Below are 16,944 nucleotides of genomic sequence, written 5' to 3'. Positions count from 1 at the left end.
CTTTAACACACATTTTGTGATATCTTTATGCAGGATTATTTGAGTGTTTGATACAAAGAGATGCAAAGATACATATTCCACTTATTCTAATTCTATCTAAATTCCTAGCATACTGAAGGGTATATTTCAAAAATAAGATGTAATATAATCATATTAAAAATAAATTATTTAAATTTTGCAATTAGATACAACATGATTTCTGTTCATGAAGTAATAAAATATTACATCTTGGTTAAAGGTTAAAAAGAATCCTTTTAATTTAAGTTCTTTCTTTTGGTTTTTTTTTAACATCTAATACTTTGTAATAAGATATTTAATTTTATTCAATAAATATTGAAAAAGATAAAAAAATGAGGTTTATAATGAAAATTATTTCCTTTAAAAAATCAAACCTTAAAGTTAAATGTTCCCTACAAATATGTATTAAAAAAACCACCACATCTTTGTTTTTTTGTTTTATTATTATTATTATTATTATTACTATTATAAATATGATTGGTAGAAAGAAATATTTTGTATTAAAACTTAGAAACTATTCTATCACATTTATTTATTTATTTTTATATGAATCCATATTAATTCTATTTATATTTATTTTTCTTCTATTATTATAATTACATAATATATATAGACATGAAAAGATTAATGAGGGTTTTTACTCAATACAATGATATATTTAAATTAATAAGATTTTTATTATTAATTTTATATTAGATATAATTTAATCTAATATTAAAGAATTTCTTACCTTTAATATAATTTATAAACTTATTTCTTTCACATGAATTGCTAAAAATGAATATACTTTATTTATTTTTATAAATTAATTATATGTCATTATTTTTAATTATTTTAATATAACTTTAAATTTAATTGTTGTCTACAATTCTTATAGTTTCAAGTGTAATTAGTATTGTGCTAAATATAATAAGACTTAATATATAATTTTTTTAAATGATTACAATTAAAGCATATTGTCTTAAAATTACAACATAAATATATTAAAATTTAATTATTACTATGTCATAGTAACATAGAATCTATACTTCTAATTGTGTTGCAATAATCATATTCAATATTTATTATTTTATCATAACTATCTTTTATATTTTTGGCACTAAGTAAGCAAATGGTATGCAAATGGTATGAAGGATATGAATCATAACAAAACTCTAAAGAAATAATACATTCTTGTGATATTAAAAAAAAAAAGGTAGATAATTCAGAAATATATATAAGATAGAAACTAAAATGATTATTATCAAATACAAAGAAACTAAAGGTTCTTGAGCTAAGACAAGAATACAAAAAGGCATTGATAAGAACAAAGAAGGCCTCTCTTTTGTCTCTATATATACCATGTAACTAAGAAGCTACATGGCAATGTTTTACAAATCATTTGATATATGTCCAACTATCAAAACTTGTGTTTAACTTGCAAGACAAGTTTTTCACATATTTTCTATACGGCCCATTGGTAAAATAAGTGGCCAACATATGCAACACATGACAAATTTGTTGGTCAAGTTTTTAACCTTATAATTACTTGCAAATACTTGTAAAGTCAAATCCATATCAATAAAGCTTTCAAGAAGCTTCTCCACAAGATATTATTAAATTTACTTGCTTAAATTATATTCCATTCTTTTTATTCTTCTAATTACTAATTCTAATATTAATATCTTTGACATTATTCTCTCTTCTAAAAACAAGTTCTACAATGAGAGGTGATGACATATTAAAGAAGTCCAAGTTGCGAAAAATTGTATTAGCCACATATTTTGATTTTTTATTTTATTTATATATTTTTAAGATACTTGATAGGTTTTTTTAATTAATAATAGTTTCTTATATTAGAGTAAAAATACCACCTTATTATTTGATCATTGTTGAAGTCTTTATAAAATTTTAAAAATAATACATTTGAAAGATCATTAAGAACAATTTTTATGTCTACCTTCAATAAATATTATCAAAAAAGAGTCACTATTTCTTTATGTCTAATAGTTTTTGTATATGGTATTATATGTTTCTTCTTAGTGAAATAATCTACTATCACAAATATAGAGTCATAAGAACTCAGAATTAAAAGATTTGTGATAAAACACATAGAAATAGATGACCATGGTTTTTTTGGTATATAATGTAGTTGGAAAAGTTTATAAGATTGATGGCAAGGAGTTTTTAATCTTGAAAAAATATCATATAATTGAATAAGGTTTTTGATTGCCTTTCACATTTAAGACCATCAATAATCTCTTGAAATTAATTCTAATTTCTTATTATATCTAAAATATCATATATCTAAAAAAATTATGATAAGTTTTAAAAAAATTTAAATACACTTTGCCTTTTGAAACATATAAGTCTCTCTTAAAATATAAAAGATTGTCCTTAAAATGAAACTTAGAAGCATAATAGAATTTTAAAGAATTATTTTTAATATTATGCATAAAAAATTTTGAAAAAAAAAATAATTTAATTTAATTAATAAATATTGAATCAATATTCAATATTGATTTTATTGCTTGAAAATAAAAATTCTTTGGCTTTTAAAGAATAGTTTGTTGTTGATTAAAAGATACGTTTTCTTTTTTTGATGTAAGATAAGAATAACTAAAAAGATCATTTGATAAACCTTATTGTTTTATTAGTTGATAAGTAATTTTAAATACAAGTTTTGACAATGACATGCTTCAAATAGCTTGGAAATAATTTAAAACGAGTACTAACATAAAATACTTGAGGTTCTTATGGTATGTATGAATAATTTTTAGATTATAAGGACCTTTCAAATAATGATGTTATACTTAAAATAAATCTATAATTATAAGAAGTTTAATTTTTATTTTTTTTGTGGATCTTATAATTGATATTGGCTATTAATTTTTTTTTTTGAATGTAAATCTATAAGGTGAAATTTTTCATCTACTCTTATTTGTAATAACACCACACCTTAGGCAAAGACCAATATATTTAGTATTATAAAAAATACCTTAAAAAATTAAATGCAATACAAGATTGATTTTACAATAAAGAAATAACTTTAATGTTTCAAATATTATTTTGGCTTCTTTATTTCATTCAAATTTGTCTTTACAAGTTAAAAAGTAAATAGATTTGTGACTTAAGAAAAATTCTTGATAAAAGTCTAATATTGTTGAAATCATCCAATCCATAATAGTTTGAACTTTTTCAAAATCCATCATAATGCCATCTTTTGAAATGATATATTTTGAGAAATTAACTTATTTTATAAAAATATAAACTTCTTTCTTCTTACATATAACTTTTCATCTTTTAGTTTTTTTAATACATAAAGAATATAAAGTTCATATTCTTTTGTATATTTAGAGTAAATTAAAATATTATCTAAATAAAAAATAATAAAATTATCTATTTAATTAAAAATAAATATTATTTATTAAATATTAAAAAAAGCACATTTAAGAGTAAAAAAAAGCATGAAATTATATTTCAAATGCTCATACTTGATTCAAAATACAACCTTCTATTTATTCTTTTTTTTAAAAAAAAATATGCATCAGATTATATGTTCTTCATACATCTATTTTTGTATAGATATTTGTTTGATTTAATTTATTAAAAATTATATCAAAAATAGAAGATACTTGTTCTTCATGGTAATCTTATTAAGTCTTCAATAATCTAAACATATATGCAATGATTTGTCTTTTATATTTATAAATAATATAGAGACTCTTGTTGGAAATTTAAATGATATATGAAGTTTTTGGCCAAGTTATCATAAATATACTCGTTAGATAAAGCCAATTCATTTTGTGATAAGTTGGAAATTAATTCAAATAGCAGTTGAGCTCTTTCTTATAGATTAATTAAGTAGCTATAAAAATGATACTCTATAAAAATATCTTGTTTTTTTTTCAAAAAAGCTTAATAATCCTTATATTGGCTTAAAATATTGCTTGAAGTCTTTTCACTATTAGATTTATGTATATCATAAATAAAAAAAGAAGATTTTTTTTTTTTGCAATATACATAAAAGCTCTTGCATCTACAAATATAGATTTATTTGTACTAAACTTGTAATTTTTTACTTCATTAATGAAATTCTTAATTATTTATTAGATAAAATTAAAATAATGAGAAATAAAATCTATATAGGACTTATATATTTTTAGCTAAAAAACATCTAAGATGATTGGATTACAAAAAATCTAATAATATTAAATATTACTAAGCTATTATGATCATTTATTACTATATATATATAGAAATGGTTTTATAGATAATATATTTAGATTTCAATAAATAATTAATTTTTTTTTGAAATAAATATATTTTATGTCTTTTAATAAATTCTTCATCTAAAAAATTAATTGATACTTTTGAATTTATAAAGTTAAAGGCTTTATGATTTTTAGATCCTAAAAAATATTTATTATAAAACAAAGTGAAGATTTTGATGAAAGAACATGACATTCATTAGGTATTGTATGAGTTTCTAATCACATGACCTCTATTATAACTAGACAAATTTGATTTTTAACACATTATCTTTGTTGACACTCATACTTCTCATTTTATTGTTGTATTACTTTTTTAAATAATATTTATTACTATATTTAGATTCTCTATAATATAAGTCAATCCTTCTTAATAACCTTGAGTCTTTTTCTACTTTGTAATAGATTTAAAGAGTATCACATTGATTTCTATACGTATTATTTTTAATGAATAATTTTTTAAAAACTTAAGAGTTATTTTCATGACTTGATTTGACTTTCTTTAATCAATATTTTTGTTCTTGATGCCTTCTAAAGAGTAAATTTTTACATGTAATGGCTTGAGTAATAAATTGATTTAATGATTTTTAAAAATTATTAAAAATTAAATTTTAATATTTTTCTTCAATTCATATCAAAATTTATTGATAAGGGTTTTATTGTTTGAATCAACTTTAGAAGCAAGACTTTGGATTTGGCAACATAAATAACAACTAATTATAAAAATTAATATAAAAATAAGATTTTTATTTTGGCTTCTATTTATTAATTACTTTCTCCAAATATGACCATAAACACTTTCAAGAATGAATTTAGATTATATATGAAGCATGAATCTTTTTCTATCAAAGATACAAATTAAAAAAAAAAAAAAACACTCCTATACAAGAATGCACCCACAAATCCAACTTGATTCAAGCTTGTAGAGATCTATATTAATTATAAATCTATTTTTACTTCTACTAAGAATAGCATTCATAATTTTATTTCTTTTCATCTTTATAAATAACTTTAAAAAATCCAAAAATCAAATTAGTAGAGAATAAACTACAACTTCTAATATCATATCAAAAATTTCTAAAAAAAATAATAGGTAAATATTTTAAAAAACATAATCAATGATAGAAAAAAATTAAAAATGAATTTGAAGTTGAATATTTTATAACCTTTAAAACACTATAATAAAAAATAAATAATATTTTTATTTTTAAAATAAAATTAAATTAAAAATTAATATTCTTGTCAAAATTTTAAAGACATCAATTATAACAAACTATAAATAAGCAATACATTCTTATGACACTCAAAAATAGAAAGTAGATAAATTAAAGGTAGATATAAGAAATAAATTATAATGATCATTGTCAAATATAAAGAGACTAGAATTCTTGAGTTAAGATAAGAACACAAGAAAAGCATTAATAAGTGTGAAAAATATCTCACTCATGCTTCTATATATACTATCTAAATACGAATGTATATGAAAATCTTTGCAAATCATCTTGCATATATCCAACTTACATGATATGTAATTAATTTACAAAGAAAGTTTTTTTTTTATAGATTTGCAACATATGGCTAATATTTTGGCCATATTTTCAACTTAATGAATTTCTTATAAATACTTTTAAGATTAAATCCATATCAACAAAGCTCTTAAGAAGCTTTTCTATAAGTTATTATTATTTCTATTTATTTTTATTTCTTTCTAATTCATATTATCTTTTCAGTTACTAATTCCAATATTCATATCTATGATAATTGGTTCTTTTAGTGGACTTAAAATTTTTAGAAAGAAGAGAAAATAAAAAGGTATCTCTATAAAATAATCAAATAAATAAATCAAAACATAAATAAATATCTAACTTTATTTAATTTACTTATGTTTAAATTTTAATTATATATATATATATATATATATATATTGTTAGATTTTATCAATCTTTTAGTAACACCATGTCTTAGTTCAAGCTTCAGGTAAGCATTTATAATTTTTTGGTTGAATTTTTTTCTTTCCATATGAATTTGAAATAAAAAATTATATATATATATATATATATATATATATATCTATATATATATATATATCTATATATATATATATATATCTATATATATACAGAAGTTTTAAGAGGAATTAAATATTTTTTCTTATATATATATATATATATATATATAATATTCTACGATTTTTTCTTATTTCTATAAATAAATCTTACAGCAATAATTGTTTTTTAAAGAATAAATTAAAAGCTTGTCGTATTGTGTAGCTCATAGAAAATTATTTTTGTACATATTTATTATAATGTATTTGTTCTTTTAATTCTAAAACAAATTTTTTATTTTCACTCCACTAATTTATTGTTTTTAAGATTGAATCATATCTCTTGTCTAATGTTTGTTGCAACTTGATGTTTGCCATTAAAAAACTCCTCTAAATTCTACTGAAAATTACTTATATTAAGATTTTAATAGATTAAAATTTGTTCCTTATAAATCTAGAATTTAAAATTCTATAGAAATTAATATTAAATTAATTTATTTAATCATCTGTTTTACTATTAATTTATTTATTAATTTATCTAATTTTAAAAGATACATGTACTTGATGTAACATAGAATATTAAAAGATTAGTCTTCTTGATAATATCTCTTTTAGATTAAACTTTAATTAAAAAAATTCATTCTAATATAATTCACTTATAATATTATATATAATAATTTACAGTTCAAGTTAACTAGATATAATTCAAGTTCTCTTTTAATTGGTTTTTTTCTTACAAAGCAAGCTATTACCATATATTTAGAAAAAAACTTTATATCTTAGTTAAAATTGTTTTTATTATTTGTAATTTCTCATGCATTTTTTCTACCAAAAAACTTGCATAGCTTCTAATAGAATTTTTGGATAGATATTCTTTTGATATTACTTTAATTGGATGAAACTGATTAGTATTGTGTTAAATATTGAATATATCTATAATGTTAGATATTTTGTATGTAACTTTAAAAAATTAAAGGTATATCACTTACATGTTTGTTGGTATTCTAAAACCAATTGATTACATGTTTGATACTAATTTTACTTTATTTGCACACAAATCTAGAATTTTGCTAATGCCACTAATTGTTTTGCTATTACCACCATAATTTTCCACCTACAATAACATACTACCCATTGGACATATTTCTTTAGTTTTAGTTTTTTTAGTTTTAGTATTTAGTTTTTTTTTTTCAATAAAAAATTTCATAACATTTCCATTTTTTTCTTGTTTTTAAATCAAATAAAAAATATAATTAATATAAAATTAATAAAACAATTTGAGAAAACAATAAAAACAAGTTGTAGTGACAGTAGCAAAAACTTTGGTGGCATTAACAAAACCCTAAGTCTATTACAACCATGGTAATTTTGAACTTACTCAATTTTCTAAAACCCTGTTAGTGTACATAAATATGTGAGATATTCATGTTAATCAAACCTAAAATGCTTTGACCCAAATGCCCTTCACAGTACATGCACCTCTGTCCTACTACTGTCAAAGCTCTGTCTATATTCTCCCATTCATCTATTCTTTGTAATAACTACCTCATTTAGTCACAAGCATCATGTCCATTGCCTACACAACCTACATGTTTAATATGATGTATGCTTTTGAAAGTGTTTCTGTTGTAAGTCTACCCACATTTCCAGATTGATAGCATGATAACAGAGCTACGCATCCTCTCAAAAGCATTGGTTGTATCTATCCTCTAGTTGTTGACTCACAACATTTCTTCATGTAGAGAGTAATGGCAATTTGTTCCAGGGGTGAGTAGCAGTACCCACAAAAGAGTCAGTTGTAAGGAACATTTTGGGGAACAGTTATATTCCTGCTGTGGTGTCTAAGGCTTTTTAATAGTGCCTTAGCAATGAATAATTGAAAGATCTTGCTATGTGAGTTTTAGGCCATCATGTTCTGTGAAAACACAGCTAAGTGGCTGCAAATGTGAGTATGGCCACCTACTAATTCCAAGTGTAGAAATGGGGTAAATATTTAAATAAAATATATAATAAACATATTCTTTCTGTTCAAAGATAAGCATATCTAGACTGCAAATTTCTACTCTGAATTTCAAAACTATTAATGAGATCAAACTAAATAGTACATGGATGAGGTCAATGGATGCTGTGAAACTTTTTAAAAATGGTTATTTAATGCAGTAACTGGTTCCATGGTGTAAGCTTTTCCACAAGCTTGATCATCACAAAACTCCAAATGTTGGACAAAGCAACTTCTGACCACTGGAATGGGAGATCATCCTTTGAATGGTCTCATTCATCATGGGTTCACTTTGATGAGGCAAAATAAAGGCCCATTTGAACAACTATACTTTTTAAAAAGAAAAAGAAAATAAAATGCTGTTGAGAGATTGTTGTGGAAAGCTGAACTGTGCCGGTTTGTCAAGAAGGAAGAATAGAAAAAAATTAAAAAATAAAAATAAACAGAAAAAAATAAAAAGAAAAAAAGTCAAAAGTTATTTGTGCTGAGAGCCAACATGACTAAATACAATCTTATCATCTTTTGCAAGAGAATGAATATGCAGATGGTTAATTCAAGTCCACTTGGATGTTTCTTCATGGAAGAAAGACTTTTAACTTTCAACTTTTCCATTAATAATAATATTTTTTCTGTTTTCTTACGTTACTGCTGCAGTTATTACAATTGTTGTTATTCCCCAAAGGTTCTGATTGGTGTTTTGTTTTTTTTCTTAACCCACCATGCAACTTTTGATGCTTGCTGCCTCCTCCTCCACAGACCTTTTGTGTTTGACATTTTGTATTTGACATTTTGTGTTTCTGCACAGCTGCCAACAAGGTTTTTCAGCAATGCAAAAAGATAAGAAAAGCAGCTGGACTTATCCCAGTGTGAAAGAGGGTGACTCAATTTCTGAGTCTTTTTGCAGGTTGCAAGAGTGTGGACACTGAAGCATGAACTGAATGTCGTATGAGTAAAGGTTCTCCAAAGTTCAACAAAGCTTCCTGTAAGAGCATATCATTGATTATACAATCATACAAGTATTTTTTTATTGGTGTGTCAATAGGAGACATCTTTCTATTGAATAAGCAGAATTGACTGCAGCACTTTGTTCCCCACCTGCAGTGCATGGGCACTGCACTTGTAGACATTTGTTGACAATGTTCTCTCTCTCTCTCTCTCCCCCCCCCCCCATAAATGAAAAATCAGAGACTTTTGATTTTGATTTTTTATTTTGTTGTTGTTATTGTTGTTGTTGTTGTTAAAGAACTGGTTTCCTGTGTGGCAGAAGAGAGTTTGTTGAGCTATTGCATGAATTATCCTCTTCCTCATCATCACAGGAGCCCTTGGCTGGCTTTCCAGACTTTTGATTAGCTGGCAACTTTCCTTTGATAAATGTGTTCCATCACAAGACTCCTCCTCATCTCCATTCATTCGTTCATTCATTCATTCATTTGTAAATGCTTGTCGTTGTTGATCAATAAAACTCAGAAATGCCTCTTGGTAGTACCAAGAATGATCTTTGACAAAAAATAAAATAAAAATTAATAAAAAAAACTGTTATATAGAATAAAGGGGGTATCAACCAACCAACCAACCAAAAAATAGATGTCGTATGAAAGTCTCTGCCAAAAAGAAAGACACAGGTCCATTCAATAAATGAGACTGGGATTTTCTTATAGAATTCCAAAAGGGAGTGAGTTGTAGTAGCAGCAGCAGTAGAAGCACCAGCACAAGTACAAATGGAGCAGAAAAGTTAGTTGTCATGGCCTCTGAATCCCACATGAATGCCCTTTCACCACAAGTTCAGAAAAACCAAACTAACAAATAAGCAAATACCATAAGAAAAAAGGCTCACTATCTCATTTTTTTCTAAAAAGAAATAACTAAAGTAAGCAGGAGTCACCCACGGAGAGATCCATTCCAACGCAAGAGCGGACGAATGAAACTGGAACAGGAAGGGGATTATAGATACCATCCATCCACATTCATCCATAACGATATCCGAGGTGGCGTGGCAGAGGATGCAGCTGCCGGTGCTGGTGGCCGTGAAAGCGCAGATTGGTTTTGTTTTACCTTTCTCTAGATTATTACCACAATAGTAAAAGTGAATCAAGGTAGTAAAAGTGAATTGGGACAGGGGGCAGCAAACCGGTGAGAACGGGGAGGGGGCAGCAGCGCCCCTCATCAGTCGGCGTCTTATAAGCCGTTCCCGCGTCACCTGGGGCCCAGACTTCCCTCGCTGCGAGCTCCGAGTCCGCGACTCCCACTTGACTTGACGATCCGTCCATCGCCATCTGAGATTGAGCGACCTTTCCTCTTGCTCCTCCTCCAGTTCCTCCTCTTGCTCCTTCTTCCTCTCGTTCTAGAGCAACATTACCAACAATCGATTCATTGCTCTTCGACCACTCACAGCTTGGCAATCTGATCCATCGGTGGAACACACTCCTCACACCGTGTCTTTACTCAGGGTTGCGCAAGAGGTGGGGGCAGCATTACCAGCAGCATCAGAATGTCATTGTCATCTTGTTGAAGTTGGATGTGGAACGCGGTTGAAAGCCCTTAATGGTGTTAGCTAGTAGTGTGTGCGCCGCGGGTGGAGTAGTTGGTTACTGTACTGTTGGTTTTTCTAATTAGTGATGTGAAGGTCATCATAATGGTAGAGGAGTGGTGCTTGGCGCCTCTTCGTCTGGAAGCTTAGAAGGATCTAGCCAGGGTCTGTTGAATTCCGATTACCAGAAGTTGGGTGGCCGAGTGTGGAGACGTAAATGTCGTGGTCTGTGGAGTGTCGTGGTGCTTGTGGGTGCAAGTGACGCCGTGTCGGATCGCTGGGAGGTTTTATTCCATTTTTTTCTTCATTTTACTGAGGGAGGAGTGAATAAGTTGTAGTTCTTGTTGGACTTAGTGTTTGGGTTCTTGCAACCGCGAGGGGATCGTAATCCACCGGTAGGAGTGAAAAAATCAGGGACAGATAGATGACTATCACTCTGGCTAACAGTAGCCATTTGGCTTTGATGAAATATTTTTAACTGTGAATAGCGCGGATGCAAGCAAGGCATTATGTTTTGTGAGCAGTAAGGGTGTTGTTACGACTGCTGGAGACAAAGTGCGAGTATTGAGTGTTCTTGGGTATTACAAGGGTTTTCTTAGAAGCTGAGTGCATTCTTTTATCGCATCATCGTTGACAGTTGCAGGCTTTGCTTTCTGAGTGGGGCAGCCAGGTCTTTGCAGTCCTTAACACGGCAACAGCAGAAAGAGCATAGCAGCGGCAGACATCGCCGAAAGGTCAGTCTTTGCTAAGACGCGTCGGTGATTCAATCTAGGTTCGTACTCAGCTGCATTGACGGCCACGATTCACAGCCCATTAATTTTGACAGGTCCTTAATCAACCTCAGTCCCAAGACGGCGCTGCCCCTGCATTAGGATTGAAAGTTAGTCGTTGCTGCAACCATTTTTTTTTTGATTTATGCTCGGAGGCGCGTCACCGCAAATCTCTTCTATTTTTGGCCCAATCATCAGTCGCCCATCCTGCTCTTATTGCTTCACAACTATTCTTTCCACAGCTGATTTGTCAGGTTGAGGTACTATTTACCTTGATAAGGACCATGCACATAGAAGTGCCAAAAATCATTTGAGAACCTGCACTTTTACTGTCCGCTGAGGAAACCAGAGGCTCGTTGGGTTCGCTGGGCATTCAATCGAAGATGCACTCAGATTGCCTGATCTCCGTCTGAACTCTGGATCAACCTCTTTAAAGTTTGCTTCGAAGTCGAGAGGCCCCAGATCTTTCCTTCTGAAATTCTCCAACAGTTTTGGCAGCTATTACGGCCCTCCAACCTCTTCGATGGCGGTACTTTGCTGATAGTCGACCTGCCGATAGACTCAAAATTTAGTATTTGTGAGGCAGCTTACTACTTAACGGACTAGAACCGTGAGAATTATTCGCATCCCAGAATGGATACCAAGCAAGGATTGCCGACGCTGAACCATTTGCTCCAGCATACCCTTCGCAGGCTTTGCACCGAGTCACAGTGGGTTTATGCAGTCTTCTGGCGCATCTTGCCGCGCAATTATCCTCCTCCACAGTACGTTCCTTCTCACAAGCTTTTGTGACTTTTGTTTGTTCAATTCTGCTAAGAAACTTTCTATCGTTAGTTTCACAAGCCTTCAGCTGGATTCTTGGGTGTAACTCTTGTCATGTGCTATAAATTGCCTGGAAAGTGAATCATGCACCTTGGAGACTTCTCTTACAGCCTTCAATCTCTAGTCTTAGTGGCACATTGACAAGTAAAAGTTGAATTGGTTTTGAGAATCGGATCTCCATTGCCAATACTTTTACTGAGATCTGGAGAGAAGTCTGTAGCAAGTAACTGCGATTCAGGTGTCAGTATATTTGGGTGATCTTGAATTGTCAATGATCTGTCTTGTGCATTGCTTACACACTTGTCGTCGGCGGTCAACTTGTCACAGAAGGTGATTTGGTTTTAGTGAATCCAATAGTGTAGCAAGTCATTGCAGTTCTGGTCGCGTACTCACAATGCTCGTTAAAAAAAGAAAAAAAAGAAAAAAAAGAGTAGTTTGCAGTGGGACTTCGTAGCGAAGACAGTGAATAATGACTTGGACAATGTATATGAAAAGCTCATGGAATTGGGCTTGCTCTGCAGATGGGATTCTCAAGGTGGCATGGACAGATCCAAGGGCAACAAACGCAACTGGTATGCATCTTCCATCGCTCAACATATGGTGGCTTCTGGAGTTGTACCTAACACTTGTTGATATAATTTCTGGCCACAACATACAGTAACTTAAGAATTTGCGAATCAATCATGCATTTGTGGGATGCTGGGCACTTACTGAGGGAGAGGACGATCTGCAGGATTTTGGTGTGGGAGGATGGCTTTTGCAATTTCTCAGCATGTGCTGCTGGTGTAGCGAAAGACACAAGAGGAGGGCCTCCGTCTTACCCGGCTGCTCAGTCGAAGCAACGAGGCAACAGCGACGAATGTGAAGCAATGAGCCCCGAGCTTTTCTTCAAAATGTCTCACGAAGTTTACAATTACGGAGAAGGGTACCCCTCGTTCCTTCATCCACCCCTCACATCTCGAGATGTCGACCTTCTCTGGCCTGAACCTGTCATTATCTTATTTTTCCTCCATGTTTTTTTTTTTTTTTTTTTTTTTTTTTTTTTTTTTTGTTTTTCTGCTGACACTTATGAAGATGCTACGTCGCCTTTTTCCTCTATGTTTGTGTGATACGATTCTGAAAACCACGTAATAATTGTGAGGGGTTGAATATTAACAGAGTAGTGTTTGGTTGTTATTTTTCACAGTTTGATGGGAAAGGTCGCCGCTGACAGTAGCCACAAGTGGGTTTACCGGGAGCCGGTAGAGCACGAAATTAGCTTCCTTTCTCCATGGCACAGCTCCCTTGATCCTGTAAGTTCCTCCTTCCTAGGAAACTCACAATGTTCACCGTAGGTTTTCACATTCCACTGCCATGGTCAATTACACCAGAATCATTATGGCCTTAGACCTCCCAGATTCGCATTTCTCTTTGACTGATTCTTCAGATCTTGATTTAAAACAGCATCCACGCACATGGGAAGCGCAGTTTAAGTCTGGAATCCAGACCATTGCAGTGGTGGCAGTTCAGGAAGGTGTTCTTCAGTTGGGTTCCACTAAGAAGGTACTTCCACCTCTCTTTTACTCTGTGTTGATTTGGCGAAGACATTGTTCATGGTGTTTGTTTGCCTCAAATATAATCATTTTCTACATATGGCGATATTGGAAAATTGGTGTATCACTACTGCAGCGCCTCTTACCCTTAACCTGTTCTGTTGTATGACAGATAATGGAGGACCTGAACTTTGTACTTCACATGCAACGGAAGTTCAACTACCTGCAATCTATTCCCGGGGTTTTTGTTCCACACCCAATGTCATGTGCAGGCAAGAAGCGACCGAATGGCGATGGCTCCCCACCATCTGATCGTAACAACTGGATGCCAATGGTAGGATCCGACTACGACAGGCCTACGTCAAATTCTCATATGACTGCTCGCTCGATCGACCAGTTCTTGTCGCCACGAATTGGCCCACAGCTATGGCGCTCTCCAAGCGACACTACCGTACTCGGAGCGAAGCGGCCACCGGATTCGGAGCCTCTGATCTTGAATTTCAAGGATTATCCCTACAAGAATGGCAGCGATGGATTTCACCACCGGCCTGAATGTCCATCTCCCCCCAAATCCTTGAACACCGGGCACAATAGTCCACAAGGGGCAACGAGTCCAACCATTCCCAACCTTCTTCCGTCAATGTCAAGCTTGCAAGCTCTACTATCCAAGCTGCCGAGCGTGACACCCACGGAAGGGGAGAGCACCTGCACAAGTACCATGCCAACCACCAGTAGCTTCGATGGGAGCACTACCTTCGTGAGCAGCAGTCGTCCTCCTGTCAGCCGGCCTGCCGTGACGAAACCCCCTGTGGTTGATTCCAGGCCAAATCCTTCCACAGAGAGTCCTTCAATCGAGAATGGCAACGGACACATGCCGGAAGTTGTTTTGGCCAAGACGGAAACGGAACCATTGCAGGAGAAGATCGGCGCCGCTGTAAGCTCCTCCCCTAGCTCGGGCAACTCCGATGTGGCTTCGGTGGAGCATACATCTGACGACACTGAGGGACACGAGGCTACGGGGACATCGAAGTTCAAGGACAGCCACAAGTTCAGCAGCTCCTTTCTCGACACGTTCGACAACCTCGCCGACTTCGGTGCTCATCTGGAATCCTTGGAGACCGGTGACTCGTATCACTCATTCTTAAACGAGATCTACAGATGATGAAGTCGTCGCCGTTGCCGTTACCGCCGCCGACCGACCATCACACTCTGCAGATATAAATCATTGGCAGGCCCTGTACAATTCCCCTGCTGATTTCTCGTCCGACTGCAAACCATCTGGGTGAAACCAGGACTTCACGATTGATGCAGCATCATGTAAGATTTAAGATTGAATTAGCTCCTGGGGGACCTCCATCAAGAATGTAGATCTCATCTAGATCAGCTATTTGATCCCGGGCTGGTTGCTTTGTGCTGTGCTGTTCAATGATTGCAAGGGGAGCATGGATCACGGTGCAGTGGCCTTAGCTTGCGGGACTTAGAATTAACCGGGATTTATTGTACAGCTCTTTAGATAGTGGGACACCATTGATTTCACAGTGCTCACTGACGCAAGTTTCCTTTCGTGTGTGGTGTGCTTTACCGATTTAGACGATTGCAAATTGGTAGATTTTTGTGCCAAAGGCGTGCAGAGCACACATACTTGATTCATCATTTTCCTTTCATTCGAATTGCCTCTCTTAATATCCATTTCTGACAGCCTACGTAGCCTGGTCTACAGCGCTTTGGTCGACTTTTGCATCAGTGATTCTGTATGTTGACTCCTGTTCCATACTGTCGATCTCTTCGTGGATTGTCGCTGCGACTTTGTGCCATTGGTCATGTTGAGGTTCTCATACACATGTTGTATCTTCCATTGTCCACGTTTCCTGTCACCTGCAATGTCGATTCTAGCGCAATGTTGTTGTCAGCATGGAGCTAATGCTGGTGAATCTTTATGTTGCCGCACCCATACTGTGATATACATGTACATCCAACTTCACCTTGTGACTTGGAAAGAGGTTTCAACACTAGTTTCCAACTGCAAATTAAGGTACAGTTACGGTTGCGTTTTGCACTTCTTTGAGAAATATTCAATATGAATTTGTTTGTTTGTTTTTTTTATTTGTTGGGGGGGGGGGGAGGTTGCACATCTTGTAAAAGGGTGTCTTAAGCATAAGTATATGGATGGTTCTGATTTTCCAGTTGGTATTTAAACCGTCAACCTTAGGTAGTTTAGGATGATTCTAGCCCAATAATTTGTTGGTCTTGTTTGCTCGTCAACAAGAAATGTATTCGTGAAAGTAAATGAGATGTTTAGTTTAAAACAACACCAGTTATATCTTTGTAGAAAGAAACATTTAAAATTAATTAAGTAAAATTAGTACATCAATCATTTAAAACTGGATACTGTTTTTTTCATAATTTTATAAAATTTAGTTTCTTGTGTTGTTATATGTATATACAAGTACTAGTTATTTATTTTAAACGTTAATTTGTCTTTATAAAAGTTTAACTGAACAATACATTGTTTATAAATTAATTGTTCAAATCATGATGCAATACTAGAATGTTATCAAATTATTTTTAGAGTTATCTGATAAAGAATTTAAAAGAGATGATCACTAAAACTTAGGATGCTTGGGTTGAATGTACAAAAAAATATCTCATATTTTTTTTTATTGATAAGATTAAAAAATAAATATAAAAAACAGATATATAATAAAATAAAGAGCATGGTTATGGTTATCAAGTACTCACATATAGACTTGTAATTTTTTTGCAGAACCTTCCTTACTAGATGGGATCCTTCAAAAATTTATAAATAAATTGCAAAAGTTTATATTCCAAAAATTAGAAAAAAAGTTTAATAATAAATAATAAAATAATTATCTTAGGATTTATCTAAAATAAATAAGATTTTAAAACTGAGAAATTTCTTGAATACTTTTTTAACAGCTCAAGAAAAATTTAATTTAAGCTATGCAAGTATGAAGTAAGAAT

The 16,944-nt window shown here is 31.8% G+C and overlaps 1 protein-coding gene across 5 annotated transcripts; it reads left to right on the top strand.

Annotated features, from left to right (window-relative positions):
- Nucleotides 1–10,521: 10,521 nt before the first annotated feature.
- On the top strand, nucleotides 10,522–15,694 carry LOC112280598 (uncharacterized). 5 transcript variants are annotated; one of them, XM_024516244.3, is made up of 8 exons: nucleotides 10,522–10,770; nucleotides 11,509–11,572; nucleotides 11,665–12,372; nucleotides 12,952–13,002; nucleotides 13,164–13,355; nucleotides 13,617–13,722; nucleotides 13,874–13,972; nucleotides 14,135–15,694. In XM_024516244.3, exons 3-8 carry the CDS (start codon nucleotides 12,242–12,244, stop codon nucleotides 15,122–15,124), a joined length of 1,569 nt encoding a protein of 522 aa, XP_024372012.1. In that variant the 5' UTR covers nucleotides 10,522–10,770; nucleotides 11,509–11,572; nucleotides 11,665–12,241; the 3' UTR covers nucleotides 15,125–15,694. The 5 variants fall into 5 exon arrangements, with proteins under 5 accessions (XP_024372012.1, XP_024372011.1, XP_090104826.1 ...); XM_024516243.3 differs by having other exon boundaries at nucleotides 11,505–11,572; XM_090248700.1 differs by having other exon boundaries at nucleotides 11,505–12,372.
- Nucleotides 15,695–16,944: the final 1,250 nt, after the last annotated feature.

Source organism: Physcomitrium patens, chromosome 3, assembly GCF_059467195.1.
Source record: "Physcomitrium patens ecotype Gransden chromosome 3, ASM5946719v1, whole genome shotgun sequence".
Taxonomy (NCBI): Eukaryota; Viridiplantae; Streptophyta; class Bryopsida; order Funariales; family Funariaceae; genus Physcomitrium; species Physcomitrium patens.
Note: the sequence above shows the minus strand (reverse complement) of the source record. Positions and strands in the feature narration are given on the sequence as shown.

Coding starts and splice junctions, on each gene's coding strand:
- LOC112280598 (XM_024516244.3), top strand. CDS start 12,242: ATGGATACCAAGCAAGGATTGCCGACGCTGAACCATTTGCTCCAGCAT. Junction 13,356..13,616: donor GTTTACAATTACGGAGAAGG/GTACCCCTCGTT, acceptor TATTTTTCACAG/TTTGATGGGAAAGGTCGCCG. Junction 13,973..14,134: donor AGTTGGGTTCCACTAAGAAG/GTACTTCCACCT, acceptor GTTGTATGACAG/ATAATGGAGGACCTGAACTT.